Here is a 20,933-nt window from a genome sequence, read left to right as displayed (position 1 = left end):
ATAACAAAGTCTGATTTGGTCTGCCATGATCACCAAGTAGTTTGCATGCAAGTATGTCCATATAACCTGAGGACTGAGATAGCAGTATGGTGGCCATGGCCAGGGGGTTGCCACAAAAGGTTAAAGGAAAGAAAGCCAGCTACTTGGAGATGTCATTTCTATGCAGAGCTTAGAGTCTGAGGAGGAGTAATCTCAACTCTGTGCCCATATACACTTTTTGCTTTTTAAAATTTTAGCAATACACTATTTCATAAGTTAAAGACAAGTCTCACCAACACAAACAAGAAGAAAACTGAAAAATGGCTCCTTTTGGGATGAAGTCATAATAGTTATATAAAGTCTAGCCTTTGATCCCATAATAGTTGAAATAGATATTGATTTAAAATTCATATATTTGCTGTCATTCTTTTCAATCCCTCCACTCCTATTTTTAAAAAACATCTAAATAAAGTGACCTCACTGTTTTCCACTGGACTTTTTTTTAAACATTGGCTGGGATGATTGAGATTCAGGAATGTGGGAAAATGGATTCCCAAACCACGTCCCTCCCCTTTCATTCTGAACTGTAATTTTTGGCTTGGCTTGAATCACAGTCATCACATTTCAGCCTGAATCTCTCTGTAAAGTGATCTTTCTTAAACATTTCTCTCACTCATCAAGGGATCAGAAACAAAGCCATTCTAGCCTTTCAGCAAAACACTTACAAGCAGCTTTTACAGAGAAGTCGCAGGAGCTAAAATTTTCTCTAAAATTGTTTAAAAAGTGAACATTTTCAGAGCCTCATCCTCTTTGTGAATCTTGTCATCTGTATGCCATGAGCTCCAGCAGCTATTTTAATCTGTTTTTGTTTGCAATCCATTTGGTGTCCACCCAAGGAAATGCAGGTGATTCTAATTAACTTACTGCTGAAGATGTAGGAAAAAAAAAATACCTCAATTGCATTGTAGGGAATTATACACTTAAAACCTTTCTTCTATTATTTCTAACACATTGTTAATGAAAATGATTAAATGAACATATTTATCACCTAATTCATTGCTGTTCACTTTTTAAAAATCAATGAGTCTTATGGCACAAGAGAAAGCCACACACATACACAAATACACAGACACAATACAGCCCCCAAGAACACTTGCCAACTTTTATTTAACTAGAGTAGCAACTTAAAAATAACATTATTTTTACTTTGTGCAACATAGTTTAATATCTGAAATAACCCTGTTGCAATAAAAATCTATTGAAATACTCTCAAGCCTAACTCTGCCCTGAAGGTAAAAGTGATTAATTCAAAGATTTTGGCAGATCTCTGTTCACCACCAGGGCAGTGTAATTCAGAACACATTCAACCATTTCTCAGTGTCTCTGTGTTGGTGGAGCGTAACTTTTGATCTTCTTTGGGGAGGTGCCTCTAATTCAGACCCTTTGGCTTGCCACTTCCTGGAGGTTTTGATGGCTGCCTCTGCTACGCATTCAGGTGAGAGGGAGCCCTTCCCTGGCTGCTGCTACTAACATGGGTCAGGGCAGCTGAATCGCAGGCACAAAAGCAAGCAATCTACAAACTTGTTTGAGCACACCAACCATAAGCAAAAACCTATTTAGATCATGAACAAAATGGTTCTTTCTTTTCAGCTGCTTGATATCCTCCCAAACTTTTGAGAAACTGGGCTGTCATTAGACTCGTTCCCAAACAAAGAAGATACTTGGCATATATATAAATATATATATACATATTGTAAAATAGTTGGGAAATACACAAGATAATTTAAAAATGAAATTATTTTTATTATAATCTCACAGGGATAATTGCTAACTTTAATTGCTATATATCACCAAAACACCTGGACCTATATGCACTGTGTTCGTTACTGAACAAACCACTTGAAAAATATTTGGAGACTTAATATTCATTAATTTGCAGTATCACTGAATGCTCTATTTTGTATCTCAAATTTAGCCGAAAAGTGGTATAAGATCCCTGTGATCAGGTTCAAAACATTCATGCAACACACAGTAGAAATCCCCAAATTTAAGTATTTTATGAACTATTCTATTATTGGACAAATCACACCCAGGTTTGGAGATACCAATAGAAGAGCTCAAAAGACAAGATTATTTTTCCTACTTAGAAGCTCCAATTCTTCCTGGACAATTTATGCCATTGGCATTAATGATTTTAGGACTTAGACAAAAAGAAATGTATAGATGAAAGCCAATAGGTGGCAATGAGCTTGGCTTTCTTAATTTCTATTATCACTATAAATAGAAAGAGTAAGCAAAGGTTTCTTTTAGTGATGTAAGAGAGACCTTTCTTCTCAGCATGAGGGCTGTTAACCATCTTGCAAAGAATTGTACACCCTCTGGTTACTCTAAACACTACTTGTTGACTTAAAAAAAAAAAAAAAAGCATTCCAATACCAATTGTTCCCTTATTTAAACTCATCTAGCACTAGTGTAATACAGACCAGATTTTCTGCTTCTGGGTGATTTTGTCACTTAGTTCTACATTGAAAGCCTTATTGAAATATGTGTGTATATGCATACACACACACACATTTAGTATCTAGCATTTATTTCTGATCTTTTGTCACAGAAAGAAGGTATATGTTGTATTAAACTAAGCTGTACAAAAATGATCAAATGGGATAACATCAAACTAGAAAGCTTCTTCACAACACAGGAAACAACCGGGTGAAGGTAAAACCCACAGAACAGGAGGAAATGTTTCCAAAGTACACATCTAACAATGGGTCGATATACAAAATATATAAGGAACTCAAACAACTCAATGAAAAAACCTAAATAACTCAAACTTGATCTAAAAAAAGGGAGAAAACCTCTAGTAGATATGTCTCAAAAGAAGCCATACTAATGTCCAACAGATATATAACAAATGTTTAATACCACTCATCATTAGGGAAATGAAGATCAAAACCATAATAAGAAATCACCTCATCTCAGTTATCATGGTCATTATTAAAAAGACAAAAAAAAAAAAAAAAACCCCAAAACCAAAAACAAGTGTTGGCAAAGATGTGGAGGAAAAAGGCATGCTTATACACTACTGGTGCAAATGTAATTAGCATAGCCATTATGAAAAAGGATATGGAGATTCCTCAAAAAGTTAAAAACATAATTACCATATGATGCAGCAAACCCTCCACTAGGTGTATTTCCAAAGGAAATGAAATTAGTATTTTGAAAAGATATTGTACTCCTTTGTTTATTATAGTGATATTCATAATAATCAAGTTGCAGAATCAACCTAATTGTCAATCAATGGAAGAATGGATAAAGAAACTGAGGTTCATAACACAAAGGAATACTATGAAGCCATAAAAGGTAAATACTGCCAGTTTTGATAGCATGGATGAGTATGGAGGACATTATGCTCAATGAAATAAGCCAGGCACAGAAAGACAAATGCTACATCATCTCATTCATACATGGGATCTAAAAAAGTTGGTCTCATAGAAATAGAGGGTAGGATGGTGGTTTCTAATGGCTGAAATGGTTAGAGGCAATGGGGGAGAATGGAGAAATGCTGGTAAAAGGATACGTATATAAGACAGGAGGAATAAGTTTCAAGAGATCTATTGTATATAGAGATGACTATAATCAATGACAGTATTTTGTATTGCTGAAAACGCAAGAAGAATGTATTTTAGACACTTTCATCACAAAAGTGATGAATATCTGAGGGGATGCATTGTTAAATAGCTAGATTTAACTACTCTGCAATGTACATACACTTCAAAACATCATGTTGGGGCAGTGCCTGTGGCTCAAAGGAGTGGGGTGCTGGCCCTATGCCGGAGGTGGTGGGTTCAGACCCAGCCCCGGCCCAAAACTGCAAAAAAACCCAAAAACAAAACCAAAAAACATCATGTTGTACACAACAGAAACATGAAACATCATCTGTCCATTTTTAAAAATCCTGAGATACATTACACAGGTTAATATTTATTAATACAATAACATGGATTATCTACCCCATATATGTGACTTTTTAAGTGTTGAGAAAGCAAGTTACAGATACATTTCATGCTTTCCTTTGTATGAATTTAAAGAAAGAACATTTTAATTTCCCCATTTCCCCCAAGGGCCAGTAGAGTTTGAGTTTTGATAATAATATTTAAAAATCCATAATCAGTCATCATAGCTGACTTTTGAAGTATTATAGAAGATAGAAATGAAAGATTATAATTTGAAGACCTGGATTTTATGTCATTGGTCAAGTTTTATTATTAACTATTGATGTTATATTTAAAGTACATTTTCAGAAGTTTTGGGAATACAATTCTGTCCATAGTCTTGCTGATGTCTATAATTCTGTTATTAGAATTTTACTCCCCTGTCTTGAAATCCTATGGAGGGATTTAACAGAAAACCTCACTGACCATGTGTACTTGAGTGTGGATTAATTTATTAGATCCTTTCCTGAGAGAAGACTTTAACTAAAAGGAAGGCAAATAAGACAAGTGTTCACCTGTGTAGGATGTGGGCTAGGAAAAGATGGAGTCTAAGTGGCCAAGTACAATACCTAGTCGACAAGGAACAGGAAGAGGAAGAGAGTGCACGATATTGGTTCCAAATTAATCCAAAAGGATGGTTGCTGGTATCCAAATATTGCCCCTTCCTGGACTGTTATTTTCAGACATACCCAAGATATTTGGGGAGAAGAGGTCCATTTTTCAGGTTCACTAAACGTAATTTATTTTAAATATAATTTATTCATATCCTAATAATTTCCCATCATATGGAAATTATAAGATAATTATCTTTTTTTAGGGACAACTTGTACAACAATTTTTTTTTCAAGTGAGTGTAATATTGAAGTTCCTAAATCCATATTGGTCTTTGTTCTACAGATTGAAATGTGAGGAGACACAGATTCTCCCACAGAACCATGAGATCTCTGAAAACCAAACTGTCCCCTCTCTGGGTTGGAATATAGTCCTGGCAACTCATCCCCTGCCTCAGTCTCCTGCACCTTCACCATGTGTGGCCCTGTGTATAGATTACTGGCTCAATTTGACTCCTTTCTCCCCTCCAGTGGGCCACGATTTCCCCAGTAATCAAACTAAGGATCACTGGCCTCTGCTAGAGACACCTGGTCTCTACGGTAGACTTAAGCGGGGCCTAGATTTCCAACCTGTATTCAAGTTTTAAAATAAATCTTAATAATAATACAGTCTTTGCAATGTAGTATCTTTAAAAATATTAAAAGTCATCATATTTTAATCTGTACAGATACAGAACAATATGGCCAAACTATATTATTTTGATCTGTAATTCTGTTTTATTATAGTCCCTGGTTATTGCTTTTTGTACCTGGTGTTCTGCTGGCTGCTCAGAAATCTACAGTCTATATATATAACTACTGTTAATAGTTCAATAACAATAATAATAATAAATGCCCAGAAAGAAATACATTTCTATTAACTCATTGGCCAGAATATCAGAAGAAAATGATAACCTTTACTTCGCCCTAGTTAAGAGCAAAATGTGCTGCCATCCAATTCCCTTGAGAGGAGGAATGTACTAAGCTTGGGCACATATCATCCTTTTAGAAGTGTCAACATTATTCCTTCTTCCCCTTTTTTGCCTTATCAAACAAAATCAAATCAAATAAAACAAAACCCTTCCTTCCCTCATGCTTGAAAATACTCTAATAGGAAACAAAGCCATTTATTGTTAAATTGTTGACACCTTTGAAAAAAAGCTTGGCTCGAGGTAATACTCGAAAGTGTTGTATGGCTTTCTGAACTTCAGACTGAGGTATACGTGATGTTCCTGAAGCATATTTGCCAGAAGGAAGGCCTCAAGGCGACACCGTGAGGGAACATAACCGTCTTGCAAAGAAAAAAAGGGAGGAGGCTAAAGCTCTGTCCTTGTTCAGATCCCATGGTTTGCTCCTATGAGAAATTTTACTAATAAGCTCATAATTGTCTTCTTATGTTTTCAGCGTTTCAGAATTCTTCCAACTTTAACCCTGCCATCATTATTTATAAGATCTTGTTATAAAAATGAAAGTAAAAATGCATGATTTGACCGTGTTCACCAAGTGAAAGCAATTCTCCCTGCCCACAATCCTGCCGAGGAGATGAGAATGCTGAGGGCCTTGGACTTGGACTATGAAGGTCTGTTTTCATTCTAACCTGCCGTGTATGCTACAAATCCTAGACAAGAAAAGGTACCAAACGCCTTTGAAAGTGAGATTGTCATTCGTAAAATAGAATTTCTGTGCAACCTGCAACAAATTTTCGTTGAACAGGAGCACTGTGACTCGTTTTTGTGGCCTGGTTTGGTAATGGAATTTGTGAGAGTTAATTAAAAATATATGAAATGTAAAAATGTCTTTTAACTCTTTCTCCTCTGCACAAGACACTGCCCAGCTAAAAGTTACCAAATTTTAATCTCTAAAGATATGAGAAAATCTAGTCAAACCATGTCATTTTGACCTGTGATTTATTATAGAATCTAGTTATTACTTTTTGCAATCTAATTTTCAGTTGCTTAGGAATATGCAGCCTATCTATAGAACTACTTTCAGTCAAGAAAAGTTGATTTCTAGCATTAATTCAGTATCTATTCTAATAACTTTCCTCCTTATGTATAATTTCTACTAGTTTACCTAGCAAGAAAAATTGCTTCTCTCTGCTCTCATTTATAAAAATCTTGTGAAAAGAAAATTTCTGGTGGAAAAAGAATGCAAATGGAAAACATGGACATACATATATCAGAACAAGGATTAAACGATGCACATTACACGTAAGAAACCATCACGGGAAGGTTTCACTATATTAATTTTTCCAAGTCAGTGTTCCAAGTCAGTCTTGGATTATGTGTGAAAAGTAAGAACTCTGTACTGTAACAGGTGCTGGCAGGAAATTCCCATTAAAGCTTATGGAAGTTATGCCTGTAAAGACTTGGCAATCTGAGAAAATTCTCTCATAATAATGCATTATGCATCAGATTTTTCTCACTAAAAAAATGTGAGGCTGTAACTACTTAACAATATTCTCAGTCACTATTTTGTTAACACTGTCCCTTGGTGATGACATCTGTGTTGACCTTGTGCTATATATAAAGCACATATCAGCCTTCATGTCAACATTATGAATGTGCATTGTCTTCTCTCTACAACAATAGAGATACTGGTCTACCATCTGTCCTATTCAAAGGATAAACTTGAAAGTATATTTTTTCCAGTAGATTTGTACTAAACCATCCACATTTCAAAGATTGACTCTTCATATGAAACATGGCTAACACTGAGGAGATTTTGCTGGAGTTATGATACCAACTGTAGATGATCAGGTATAATTAATACAGCCTTTGGACCTATCATATTGGTATATACTCGTGTGCTGGAAAACATCAACATTATATCTGGCACATAGCAGGGCTTAATGAACGTCACCTTTGTTTTCCTCACCTAAACTGCACTATATCTATTCACCTTCAGAGACTAATGGCGTAATCCTATGAACGTGAACTTGCCTACATTAAAGTTAACAGCTTAGGTTTTCAGGGCTCTCTCTGGTTAAGCTCAGTTTTCCAGTCTGTTCATTTTACAAGTTAAAGTAGTCTTTTACTGAAGCTTGCTTGTTGGATACAACTAAAAAAAATTCTTTTGCCTTATCCTATAAGTCTACCATTTTTAAGGAATTTTATTTAAATCTGGGGGTTAATTTTGATTTAAAGCATAAATCAAGTTAAGGGTAGAGACAAAAATTTAGATGACAGTGAATGTCAGAAATGACTGAGTTCCTGTAGACATACAGATGTGTGCACCCCTATTAAGATTTGTAGCTATGTTATGAATGAGATATTTCTAGTTTCAATTTTATTGTATTGAAGGCTATAAATTCTACTTTACATAAAACTTTAAATTCATTTGTGTTTATGGTTTTAAATATGCTTTCTTATATGCATAAATATACCTTTAGTAAAAAATTCCTCATTTAGGGTATCAAAGCAACCTTCTAGAAAAGAACTTACATACCACATGTGCACACATACACACACCAGCACTAACCCAGGAAATATACCGAAGTGTGGTCTCTGCGAAAAAGGTCTTTTTTTAGGGCAATAACAAACTAGCGCACCATCCGGCTTCCCTGTCCACTCCTCACAAGAGGATCCGTTGCTGTATCCTTAACTTCCCTGCCTCCAGTGAGGGAATGTTTCTTCAGACTGTTTTATTGCCACTACATTTTTACTTTGTATGATGAAATGAAACAAGGGACTGGTTTCATTAGAAGGAGAGGTAAACAGAGCATTAATTAAATTTGCTGATGATACTAAATTGGGAGGAACTGTGGACATCTGTGAGGACAAAAGAATCATACAAATGGACTTAAGGAGTTTAGAAATACGAGCAGGAAATAATAAAATGAGATTCAGCCTTAAATAATGCAAGCTAATACATTTGGGAAAGGATAATCAGAAACATGGCTATTCAGTGGATGGTAGATGCCTGGAAAAGGGTGATGGTGAAAGATACCTAGGGGGTGATAATGGGAAAAATTATACACAAACTTACAGAGAAGTAGGCACAATGCCTGGAGGTTTATATATAAAAGAGCATCATTTTTTGAACCAGAAAGTTGATAGTGCTATTCTTATGACACTGGTAGGTCTCAAAAGCATCAAATTTGGCTTCAGTTAGTTGAATCCCTCAGGTTTATGAAACAATTCTACACTATTTGTTGAGAGATTGGTTTCTTGTTATTAAAAATAAGAAGGTATGTTTTTTGTGTGAAGCCGCATCAGACACCAGAGCTGTTGCTCTATTTCTGTCCTAGTCTATTCTAGACTACTGCTCATGCGATACTGTATGTAGATATAGACATAGATCATGTCACACTACAGAAAAACAAGCTAAGAACACCCTTTGTTTTTACTTTTAAGGCAGTTTCTCTACCTCCTGGATAATATTACTTCACATTATGCCTAAAGAGGCATATAATCACTGTTGCTTTAAGCCGTTCACTGATTCTCTCAGGATAAATGCATGGATGGATGGATGAATAAAAATCTTGGATCTTATCTGTCTCTTCATCCATTTAGTCACCCACCATGCATTGAGCCCCTACCATATGCAAGTTATGGTATGCTAAGCACCATGAAAACAGGGATGAAGCAAACCAATTCCTAGACTCAGGGACCCACATTCTAGAAGGGAAAATAGGTAAGGAAACAGGCCCTCACAGTTCCAGGCAGAAAGCAAAGCTGTCACTGGAGCACTGTGGAGGGACAGTCTAATAATGTTCAAGAGATCGTGGAGGGATGATTGTACCGGTAAGTCAGAGAGTAATCCTTGGAGAAGGTGAGTCATGCTATTCACAAGAGGAATAATGCAAATTTGGCCAATGAACAAGATGAGAGAGAGGTTTTAGAGAGAGAGAATAGCACATGGAAGTCCTTAGGAAAACTCTGTGCAGTTGGTATTCCTGAGGCAGCGAAGGCAGCTTATGAGACTATGAAGCTGGACAGTAGACAGAGGTCATATGCTTAGCCTTTTTTATGGGGATAATTAGGATGGAATTTTGTTTATCCCAATGAAGAGAAGGAATCATTGGAAGGTTCTAAGAAGGAATAATTCTGTTTGTATTTAAGAGATATCATTTTGGCAGCTTCGAGGAGCATGGCCTAAGCAGAAACAAGAACAAAGGCAATGACCTCACTAGCAGGTTTACCTCCAAAGGAATAATGAGGGCCTGGTCAAGGCCATGGAAGGTAAACGGAAGAACCAAATTCAAGATAAAACAAGAAAGCAGAGACCATGCGACTTGGCAAATGATTGTGTGTGTAACGAGACAGAAGAATCTAAGATGTCTGACATCCATCTTTTTAGGGCTCTAGAGTCATTGAAAAATTAGGAATGATTGAAATCACCCAGAGATAATATGTAGCATAAAACAGCAGAGTCAAGAATTAAATCCAAAGGAAATGCATGTTTGTTATGCTGTCAAACTTTAGGCAACATGTGGATTCCAGTATTCAGCTATAAAATATCAAATACATGACCAAATCCCTACCTTCAAGACAAAAGGAAAAGAAAGTTTAGGCAGTGATTACAACACCATCCCTTAGATACTTGACTGCTCTCTAGGGAGGCTAAAGACGTAAGGAAGCCCAAATTGTCAAAAAATGTAAAATTTAATAAACGTATCATTTTTAAAAGAGAAAAATAATAGTCCTATTTTAACGATATTGGTCTATTCAAAGCCTTTGAGAGCTTTCGAAAGCATTAGCACAGTTAAACTTTTTTCTTCTATAAAGTGAATTTGGAGGAAATGAAATCAATATCCAATAGCAACATAGTGTATTTTGTCTTCATTAACTTCAAATTGATAGGTCTGGGTATTGACTATATATTTCTTGTTTTAAATTCTTTGATAGATGCTCTCAACTCAAAAAAAAGAAAATTTCTTAAAATGTAAATGGAAAACAAACACTGAATCAAGAGAGTGAGACAGTTACAGGGAAGTACACCAACACAGAACAGCACTAACTTGCTACTCAACTCTGAATTAAAGGAAAAGATGTGGGGCTCGACTTTGTGTGTGGTTATGGGAACCGAGCCTACGCCTGACCATTGTCAGGCTTGTCATTTATAAGTCACAGTTACTATTCAATTACTTGATTAAAAACAGCAGGTCACTGGTGTCTAAACAATGCCTAATGGGATATGACTTCCTCTGATGAAACTGAACAGAAGATGGATATTTTAGTAGTTGTTGGATGGTTAACTTAAGTGGAGTATTCAAAAATCTATGAAAATAAAATCGTTAAGGAAACCTAACTTCAATTGTTTAGCATAGCTGGGTATTGATAGAAAAAATGGTACTGTATTGACCAATATAATATACTCTCAACAGAAATGGACTTGTTTAAAAGGCAAATTGGCAGATCCTGCTGTTCTCTGCACATCGTACAGCTACCTTCAACCAGTAACTGTTGGTCCTTGATCATTTTATAGTTTCAACCATATGCAGGTGTATCAATGGCATGAAACTTTTCAATCAAGTTATAAGCAACACTGAATATAATTTATCTATTTATTAACCACTTATTGAGACTCCATGATGAGTTAGGTACTGTGTAAGAAGTTGGCCCGTAAGTGGAGAAGCACAGAGCACTGAAGGAAAGACCATAATCTATGATTTCACCCAAAATTTTAGGGCATTCTTATTTCTTTAAAAAAGAGTATGTTTTTACATATTGGGCCTATGGTCTACTATAACCTTGTGAACTCTTCCAGAATTATCATTTCAGAGCTATTTTGGTTTTTACACAGTTAGTTTTTCTCCTCAAAGTGTCCTGCTCTTGATTTTTTCCTGTTTGTTTTTTTTTCTTCTGAACTGAAAATAGGAAGTGGCTTGGAAAGTATAAAATTAGGCAAAAAGAGATAAAACTAGAAAAGAAAAAATTATTTTAAACCCAAGAAAAACATTTCTAACTTTATAGGCTGTTAGATTATAAGATAACCTCCCTAAGAACTTAGAGGATTCTAGAAGACATGAATCTTTGGAGGAGCCAGGTAAAATACCTCTAAAGTATGCTGCATGGGAAAATATGCCACACTCAATGAAACAGACCAATGCAATTACTTCACCTGCAATCTGCCCGTCTCCTTTATGGTACACATACACACCCGATAGACTAATGCCTCATGATCAAGGTGTGCACACTTAGTTTGATAGTGTGAACATTCCTTGAAAAAAGGCACTTGTTTCTTTGAAGGAAATATTATTCATTAGGAAACCCATGAAGAAGTGTAATTTTTTTGTTCTCATTTACAGCTTCCTGCATTAATTTGACTTCTTAATTATTATAAATTTTTAAGTGCTAGTAAAATGCCTACACAAATATATAGATTTTTGTTCTGCCGATAAATAACAAATTATTTCACCAGCCTGACGCTGTTAGAAAAGTTTTGATAAGTTATTTATTTTTAATCGATTGGTTCAGATTAAGCAATAAGAATCAAAGCATTTCTGTGAAAAAATGACAAATCCAGCTTTAAATCTTAGGGTGATGAATATCTAAAAATCTCTGATTGCCTTATTATTATTTTTGCTCCTGCTTCTTGAAAACCTGAAAGCTTTCCAAATGCATGCAATTTTTTTCAAATTTTGTAAACATTTGCTTCCAAGCTAAAACATCCTGCCAACTTTCAGCCAAGATTATTTTTATGGTTGAACTATTAACTTCTGAATATAGGGCCTTGTAATGGAAAAATTCCCAGACCCAGAACTCCCATTGTGTAAATGACACCACTATCGGCTATTTTAGAGTACTGCATCTTGATATGTTGAGGTGCCGCATTGTTTAAATCCCCCATCCACAGTAAGAGGCTAATTTCTGAGGATCTTAATTTTGGCTCTGTTTCCTTCCAACTGACTCCAAGGAAAAGTATGTTAAGAACCTAAACTTTAGATTAGAGGTGGGGGGAGCGGGTCGGAAATTGGACTCAGGCTTTATCTGGGAAGAGATGTTATTTATTTTTGTGCATTCTGAATTCTAAAGTGTGGGAATATCCGCTGACTGATTTGACCAGAGCCACAGTGCTAAATTTCTAAGATAGCTTCTCCGGCTATTGAACTTCACGATTTATTCCTACATTAACTTCTGTTATATTTGAACTCTCTTTCTGATAATGACTTCAAGTATTGCTAGATGTAGATCAACTCTATTAAATGTCATTAATAAGTACCATGAGTTCATTAAGAACCAGTTCTGTGGGCAGAATTTGTGAACATCCAATATATGCCATTCATGACAAGATTTAATTTTCAAGCATTTTCTAGAGCAAGAATACATTTCTCTGGAAGAGAGAAGCAGGTAACAGGTAACTACGGCAGAGGTGGCAACTGGTTCAGTAGTCTGTCTTCATTACAGACCTCACAAGCAAGCACTTTGATCCACATTTGTTTTCTTAATTGCAAAATGCAGCTTCCCTCCCTCTCTCCACCTTGTCATCTCTGATTTCTTTCGGTTGTCTTTTCCCAGTTGCTCTTTTATACTCTTGTTGGCTGTTTCCTGTTTACTCTTTTTTTGATTTTGTCTTCCCCTCCAGCCCTGAATGTGGCTTTCTTACAGACACAGAGGCCCCAGCATGACTACCCCAAAGAGCCAATTCCAGCTTGGACCCAGCACAGCGCTATGCTGTCAGGAAGGTGGCTGTCTTTGCGGCTGCATTATAACAAAACAAAACACAAAACACCAAAGCTCTAAGCTGGTCTTAATTTTAACCCAGAAAAACTAAGGCAATTCACTACAAATATTCACAGAGCTCTGCTAAGGAGCATCTCCACTGTCAGCGCATGTAGACGTTTGACTTTGGGTATGAAAAGTAAGCACATGGGGAAAAAAAAAAAAAAAGGTCAGTGCCCTCAGAAAAAATGTTGTTCAGTCCACAGATATTCTCTGGGGTAAAAGAAAAAGTGCTTATCTTGTACTCTTGATTTTTCTTCTTTTTTTTTGAGCATGTAATTTTTATCAGTTTGTTTTGTTTTGCTTACTTTTTTTCAGTCACTGCTTATAAAACTAGCAAGCAGAAGTTTCTCTGGAACAAGATAGAATCATAAAAGTTTTCAAGAATCTCATCACAAACTAAACAGTACAAATTGCACATTCTTCATGGAAGTATCAGCCTTTAGTGCGTGCCTGGATCCAACTATAACAGATTATCCCAAAGTGGGAAAGAATGAACAGTATAAAATTAGCAGAACTGGGGGCAGAGCTGGTCTAGTGAAGGCAACACGATCTGCACTGTAGGGGCCCAGATTCAAAGGTAACGGGAAACGGCTACGTAAAGTTTTATTTTTGCAAGTAAGCACTCAGTAGGATCTCGAGAGGCAGACTGTGCAGGAAAATTATAACAACTACAGTGTTCGTTATGTTTCAACATAATACCTCCACTCTAATCAAGTCAGCTATTTATATAATAAGTCCATATATGGGCATACCTCACCTCATAGACAAATGCAACACGTACATGGCAAATATTCATCTATTAATATATAGAGACACCATGTTTTGCATTTTTATGAGTCAGATGAGTACATTCCTGCCTAGGTGTCTAACCATACTATCTTGTGATATTAACAAATGTGTCCAAAAAAATATTCACACAACTAGATTTCACTTGTCATGTCATGGACTTGTTAATGTGACACCGTCTGAAACGTCACATAACAGCAGCGGCATTACCAAAAAAGAAACCGTTAAGGTATAATAATAATTTTAGCTATTCTTTTTCTAAGTTGCTATAATCTACCCAAAGATAACTAATTGTTCAAAGTAAACATTCCACTCAGACCACAAAAGGAATCCATTACACAAACATATAATTCACAGTCATTTTTAGTGGGTTGTAAACAGTTTGGAATGAGCATAAAATGGGACAAAAATCAAAGTGAGCATTTTGAAATGAAAAAGTGTTTGCTACAAAAGGTCAGTCCCTTTGCTTGGCAAACTGTGTAGAAAAGCCTGGGAAAATGCTGATCACACAAGCAATGAGGGAATTTTAAAGCCAACAGCCTCCTTGTTTCTTTAAACAGACATCGGAACCTATAACTGGATCCTGTCAAACAAACGACAGCAAAAAAGTATAACAGCTGCTAAGAAGTCAAGTTGAAAGATAAAGTTTTCGAGGCTAAGGACCTTCTCAGAAGTAGACTAAAGGTCTTTCTTAAATCTTTAAGCAAGGTTATGGATCCCAGGGTGGCTTTTAGGCATCAAGTCAGATATGTAACTTCATGTATTGTTCCCTTCATAGGATTTTGTGTTCTAGAAAAAGGACAGACAGGACAAACTTGCATTCTGCAAAGTACCTTATACGTGGAGTCATAAATTCAGAAGACATGGTATCATTTTTCTACAAGTCATGCTCAAAAGCATATAACACATAATTTACCATCTTACCATTATTAAGTACAGAGTTCAGCAGTGTTAAGTATATTCACATTGTTGTGCAATGGATCTCTAGGTATGATTTCAACATCAATAAATAATTTGGGGCTATATTAACCAGAACTGGAAATTATGAAAGAAAAGTGAGTTGTTAAACCTTGTTCCAAACAATGAATGCCAAGACAAATTAAATTTTAAAAAATCAGTCTATTCCCTTAAAAAAAATTTAATGCATTAAAATATGTTCGGGGTGGAAATACGTTCATTCATTTAGTTAACGTTTATTATGTAAAAGAATTCTTTGGCAAGATCCATGTTGGGTGGTGCTGTGTTGTTGGATACAAAAAGGACTAGTTTACCCTTTGATGTATATCATGTTAGTTATCACACACCTTTTGACTCCTTATGTTACTTTGTCACAATGTGTCAAGAAAATAACCTGAGAAACGAGGCAAAATCAAACTTCCGGTCTGACATGGAAGATCAGACCATGTTTGTTTATTACTGAAGGTGTATTGTATCCTTTGTAAGCATATGCATTTCCCTGCTCTTTTATTGTTTGCAGTGGTTATTCTGGCTTGTGGTGTCTGTTCTCTTTTCTTATCACAGTTCATGCCAACGAACTCATATACTCACGTATGTCTGTTTGCTTAATGCCTATGTATACTCAGCTAGCAGCATAGAGAACCACACACAGTAGGTACTCAAGAACTACTTAGGGTCTGTTACTTCGTTCAGTTACTAGTCATTGAGTGGTTATAATGTGTCAAGTACTGGGTAAAATTTCTTTTCCGAAAAATGGACCTTCACAAAGGGATAGTTAATTGTATGCTTCACATTAAAAAAACAAACAAACAAACAAACTATGAATTAAGGTCTTACTATTATTACACCAGTTCAGACTATATGCAGGGCTGGGTGATTACATTCATAAACCATCCTAGAAAAAATGCGACATACCTCATTGCTGAGTATCACTATGCTTAGCTTCAAAGCACTCCCCGTGGGAAGTTATGTAGTATGCACCAACGCCAGCACCTAGTCCACCCTTCAAAGCACTTTTTCTAGGATGAGTTGGCAACGTTAATTGTCAGAAATCTAGAAGAAGGGTTCCAAGGTGACTTTGAAGGGTGGATTACGCACTGGTGTTGGTGCACGGCTTCTCAAGGGGAGTGTTTTGAAGGCGGCTGTAGTGATGTTCAGCAATGAGGTCTGTAGCACTTTTTCTAGAGGAATTTGCAAATTTAATTGTCCAATCTTATATTTCGTTCATTCAAGTTTCGTAGATCCTTGTATCTAACAGATACAGGTAACGCTATTTTTAAGCAAGCAATTTCCATACATATTTAATGTCATTATAAACTTAACAAAGTATTCTATAAAGTAGTGAAAAATGGACTGCTCCCTGATTGTTTATACATACCACCAATAGATTGCAATGCCTTCCTCTATAAGCTTGTTCTCCAGACCTCCAAAATGATCAGTAATCTCATGCTTTTGGTCATTTTAGCAAGGATATAAATTAAGCATTAGCCAGGCAATGAATCAACATTTCCACAGCAATTGCTTTGGAAGAAGGAACATAAGTTGCATTTTTCAGTGGCTAATTATGATATCTCATACACGGTCTGCAACTGTAAGGGCAGGGGGAAGGAGAAGGAACCACTTGGAAGAGCTTTAAAGACTAACATGCTCCTTTAGTTTGCCCTCCAAATTTTGTGTGTATTTTCAAGGGTGAGGAGACAATGTCAGAACCCACAGAAATGGCTTTAATCTAGTTATAACAGTTGGTGAGGAGGAGAAAGGTCTGGTGGTGTAGAGGACTTAAAGGAACCAAATCAAGGTAAGAAAACAGACTACACAAGTTACCAGCTAAATTGGTTTCCATGTGGCTTATGAATAGATTTTCTCCTAGGCTTGTCCAAGAGTTGCAACTTTAAAATGCTTACTTATACCACCTTACCAGGCAGGACAAAGAGTGCTTCTTTGCCAATTACTGGGCAGAATTTCCTTTGGAGACTACAGAAGCATGAGCAAATGCAAACAGGTAAGACCAGTCACGGAATAAGTGAATGGGGAGATTTGCCTTCCTCATTATGATTCATTTCAAATTAAGCATCTAACAAGCATTTTACACAAATACAGGAACAGTTTCCAAATCAATTTTTTAAGGAGAAATAAAGAATCTCAAGGAATTAAAAAAAAAAAAAAAAGGAAGAAAACAAATCTTTTTAATAATAGCCAATGTGCTGCTGTAGTGAGTACTGAGGACATTTTCCTAAGTCTGTAAGAGTAAACACACAGTCTTCATTAAATATGCCCGTCCCGTGTCTGGTCCATAAGCATTTCCCATGACTCCGTAGTCAAGTGTCTTGGCTACAAGTGGATCTGGCCATTAGACGGAGGGTGCTGGATATGCCGAGTCCCAGCCGTACGGAGAGACTTGGCACCTTCACATGCTACTTCCTAATACCAACCCCAGCATAAAATGTCATCAGAAGCCTGCATAAACATTGGACTTAGATTCACATAAATTATTTCTGTCCTGAAATGCTTTATGCCAGAATTTAGTAAAAACAACACTTTGAGTAAATAGAATTGGCGTATAAATGTAAGAATATTAATCCAACAAAATGATCATAGAAAAATATAATCAAAAGTACACACTTGTAAATCTTGCAATGATGTGAGAGGTTTATCTGGCGCTTCTGAATTTTTATTGAACATTTCCATAGAGTTCCTTTGAGCTGACACTGCCAAAGTGCTTTGAATTATCAGTTGCTTTGTGGAATTCTAAAGCCTTTGAGTTTCATTAAAATGCTTAGGAATTATTTTAATAATCATATGTGTGATTAGCGCCTGTTTAGTGCTGGATCTACAAATTCATTTTAAGAGTAAACATTGGGACAATGAAATATAATGCTAGATGTGATTGCTCCCGTCAGCGAAAACATTGTCTTATTTTATTAAAAATCGCCAACAAAATGTCATGAACAAAAGATGCCATTTCTATTTATTGACATTTTCTACTCTAGAATATTATATAGTACCTGCACACTGCAAGGCTGCACCTGGCAGAGTTTTTATCTTGCCGAGGGCAGAGACATAAATCCAGAGGTATGGAGCTCCTCTTTATAAATGCACACATCTTACTCTACGCAGCTTCCCCCCAATGTCCTATTTGGATTTTTGATCTAACATAACAGTGTTCATGCCATCAGTACTGAGTATTTATCAGTGAACAAAGATTTCCGGGAAATGATGACAACTTAGCTTTTGGAAATAATATTATACTATTCTCTGTGATCCATTTTAGGTTTAAGTACTTATTAAATAATATTTATTCTTAAAATAGATGTTTATAAAATTAGATGAAATTGCAACTTGCAGCAAGACCACATTTCTTTCTAAACTCCCGTTGGCTTCATTCCTCACAGGCTCCCCTCCTCGTGTTCAGGCTGCGTGCTCTGTGTTCTGCTCTTATCTCTGCACTGTCTGCTTGTCTCTCTACGTTGGTATGCTTCCCCCAAACCCCTCTCTTTATCCACATTCCCTGCCCACTCTTCCCCTTCTTGTTATTCTCTCATTCCCTACTGGTGTGGGAATAACAGGATCCCAAGGCTGTCCTTACATTATAATTAAAGTATGAATTTCCAGGAGTTAGAAATTGCAGACCATTTTTATTATGCTTTTATAATAAAGCCAGGTAACATTGAGAGAATTAAAATGGCTCTTTTTTAGCAGATTACTTGGAAAGACTTTTTCCCCCTTGGTTCTATTGTTTTAAGAGACTAGGAGCTGGAAATGGGAATAGGTTTACCAATTTTTTTTTCCTGAAAACACCTCTATCTTTTACATGATATATATCCCCCTAGATCCTGGGAATATGTTGTAAACTTGTAACAGATGGTGATGAAGCTTCGTGTTTTTATATAATACATTTTTTAAGATTCTGCATCTACTATGTGTATCTTCCAGGAAAATGACCTTGAATGAATGAAGTCATAGTTTGAAGGAAAAACACCCCACAGATAGACCAGTGTAGAAATGATGAGTCAACTGGGTTTTGTTTTGTTCTGTCAGTACGATGCAATAATTTCAGATGAAAAACAGAATGTTGAAATATAGGAATCACAGGTCATCTTAAAACTGGAGGTGCATCTGTTAATTGTTCTAGGAAAGCCAGCTAGCCATATTCCACGCTGAACAGAAACATGTGGAAGATGGGATATCACTGTCTGCGAGCAGGAACGCTATTTGCTTTACTTGGGTAATGTTGGGGGCTTACCAAAAATTGTTCTGGCACAACGTCTACCAGCATGAATGTTAGGAGGGTTCTAACACTGTGAGTGCTGATATTTTATGAATGTTTTATCACTGGCTTGAAAACAAGAAGTTTGCAATTGAATCAACATTATGCCAGACAGACAAAATATTAAAAAAAAAAGAACATTAGTGAGAATTACTAATGTCCCTATTGTAAAAACAAACTGAAGTTAATATGAAACTTGATCCTCTTACCCGATTAACACAAGTCAAGTTTTAATTGCATGGCTTCCCAGACAAATCAAGGGGCTCGGCTAACGTGAGTAGCGGTTGTTTAGCGGGTGCGGAAACGGGGGAACTGCTGCATATTCAGTTACCCACCTCTTTTTTCGACAGCTTCAATGCATTGCTTTACAAACCACGGAACTGTGGAATTTTCACGTTCACACACTGTGTGCAGATGAGAGCCAAAAATTTGATCTGCAAAAGAAACAAAGATGAGCTTCATTAAAATCCAAGCTTGCGTTGTTCCTTAATTTGATTCTGTTTCCGTATCTATTGCACGCTGAAATCTTCTTCTTGAATAAGAATTGATTTTTTGCTTTAATTCCAAAGTGTCTATGGCAGACACACAAAGACCGTAACTCCTTCCTTTATGAAACAGGACCCTGGCCCCAGAGAAGAAAATGAATACTCTGCCATTGATTTGGCAGGGATGACTGAGTAAGTTATAGTCTCACTGGGCCTTAACATTGTCATCTATAGAATAATGACAAGGAATTAAAAGAACTTCCACAAAATAATTAATCATAGTGTCTTTGGTGTGTTGGGTGTTTCGGAAGAAGTTTACCCATCAGGTGGCTATCAGAATGATGATTTTATCAGCATATTTAGGACATTTATTCTGTAACTCAATGGTGTGTGATGAGGCAAGTTCCAGGAGACTGACTTTGAAGTGTTCTACTTAGGATTTCTCCTGCCTTTGATGCTCTTCCTCCTCTCTAAGTATCTCCTTTCCTTTAGGGCTCAGATCACACCTTCTCTACAAACTCTTTCCTTCCTATCTCAGCCCCTGTCTCCCGTGACAGATTCTTTGGAACGCTTGTTTTCAGGACCTTAATAGGTGATTAAAAAAAAAGAGCCTATGATCAAAATGACTTAGCAACATTAGGATAAACAAAGCTAAACAGGTTTCTTTAACATATACTTTTAAAGCCTGTGATATGCTGATGTGCACTGTGAATATTCAGGAGAGGATGGAGGAGACTTATCTCTCAAACTTCTTTGAGCAAGATCCTTTAGTTTCAAAGAGCAGACTAATGGTACTGAAAAGATACTCTGTGAAATCCAGGACTAGTTCTCATTTGGAACATGATTCACATTCGATTGCATTGTAGATTTACATTTGTAATACACGAAACAGATGAGGAGCTCCTGAATCATCTATGTCTACTTAAAGTCACCAGCACACAGATTTTGTCTCATAGTATTCACTGATAGATGTTTGCTTTTCTATAATTCTGGTAAAATATACAAGACATGGAATGTATCATTTTAATCATTCTGAGCGTGTGGTTCGGTGGCATTAAGGACATTCACAAGTCGTGCCACCATGAATGCCAGATGCTTCCAGAAGTTTTTTTCAATAGGATTGATATTTATTATTGATGATGAAGTGATTTAGAGGGACCAACGGCTTGCCATTTTGCTCACAGAAGTCCCTATTGTGACTTACGAGG

At 36.4% G+C, this 20,933-nt stretch overlaps 1 protein-coding gene across 1 annotated transcript in view; it reads right to left on the bottom strand.

Annotated features, from left to right (window-relative positions):
* LOC100942085 (rho GTPase-activating protein 15) overlaps positions 1–20,933 on the bottom strand; it is a 322,990-nt gene that overhangs the window by 208,846 nt on the left and 93,211 nt on the right. Inside the window, exon 4 of the mRNA XM_023515030.1 lies at positions 19,576–19,674. Within this exon, the coding sequence (XP_023370798.1) occupies positions 19,576–19,674 (99 nt within the window). The remainder of the gene's footprint in view (positions 1–19,575; positions 19,675–20,933) is intronic.

Source organism: Otolemur garnettii, unplaced genomic scaffold, assembly GCF_000181295.1.
Source record: "Otolemur garnettii isolate 467f Iridium unplaced genomic scaffold, OtoGar3 scaffold00064, whole genome shotgun sequence".
Classification (NCBI taxonomy): Eukaryota; Metazoa; Chordata; class Mammalia; order Primates; family Galagidae; genus Otolemur; species Otolemur garnettii.
Note: the sequence above shows the minus strand (reverse complement) of the source record. Positions and strands in the feature narration are given on the sequence as shown.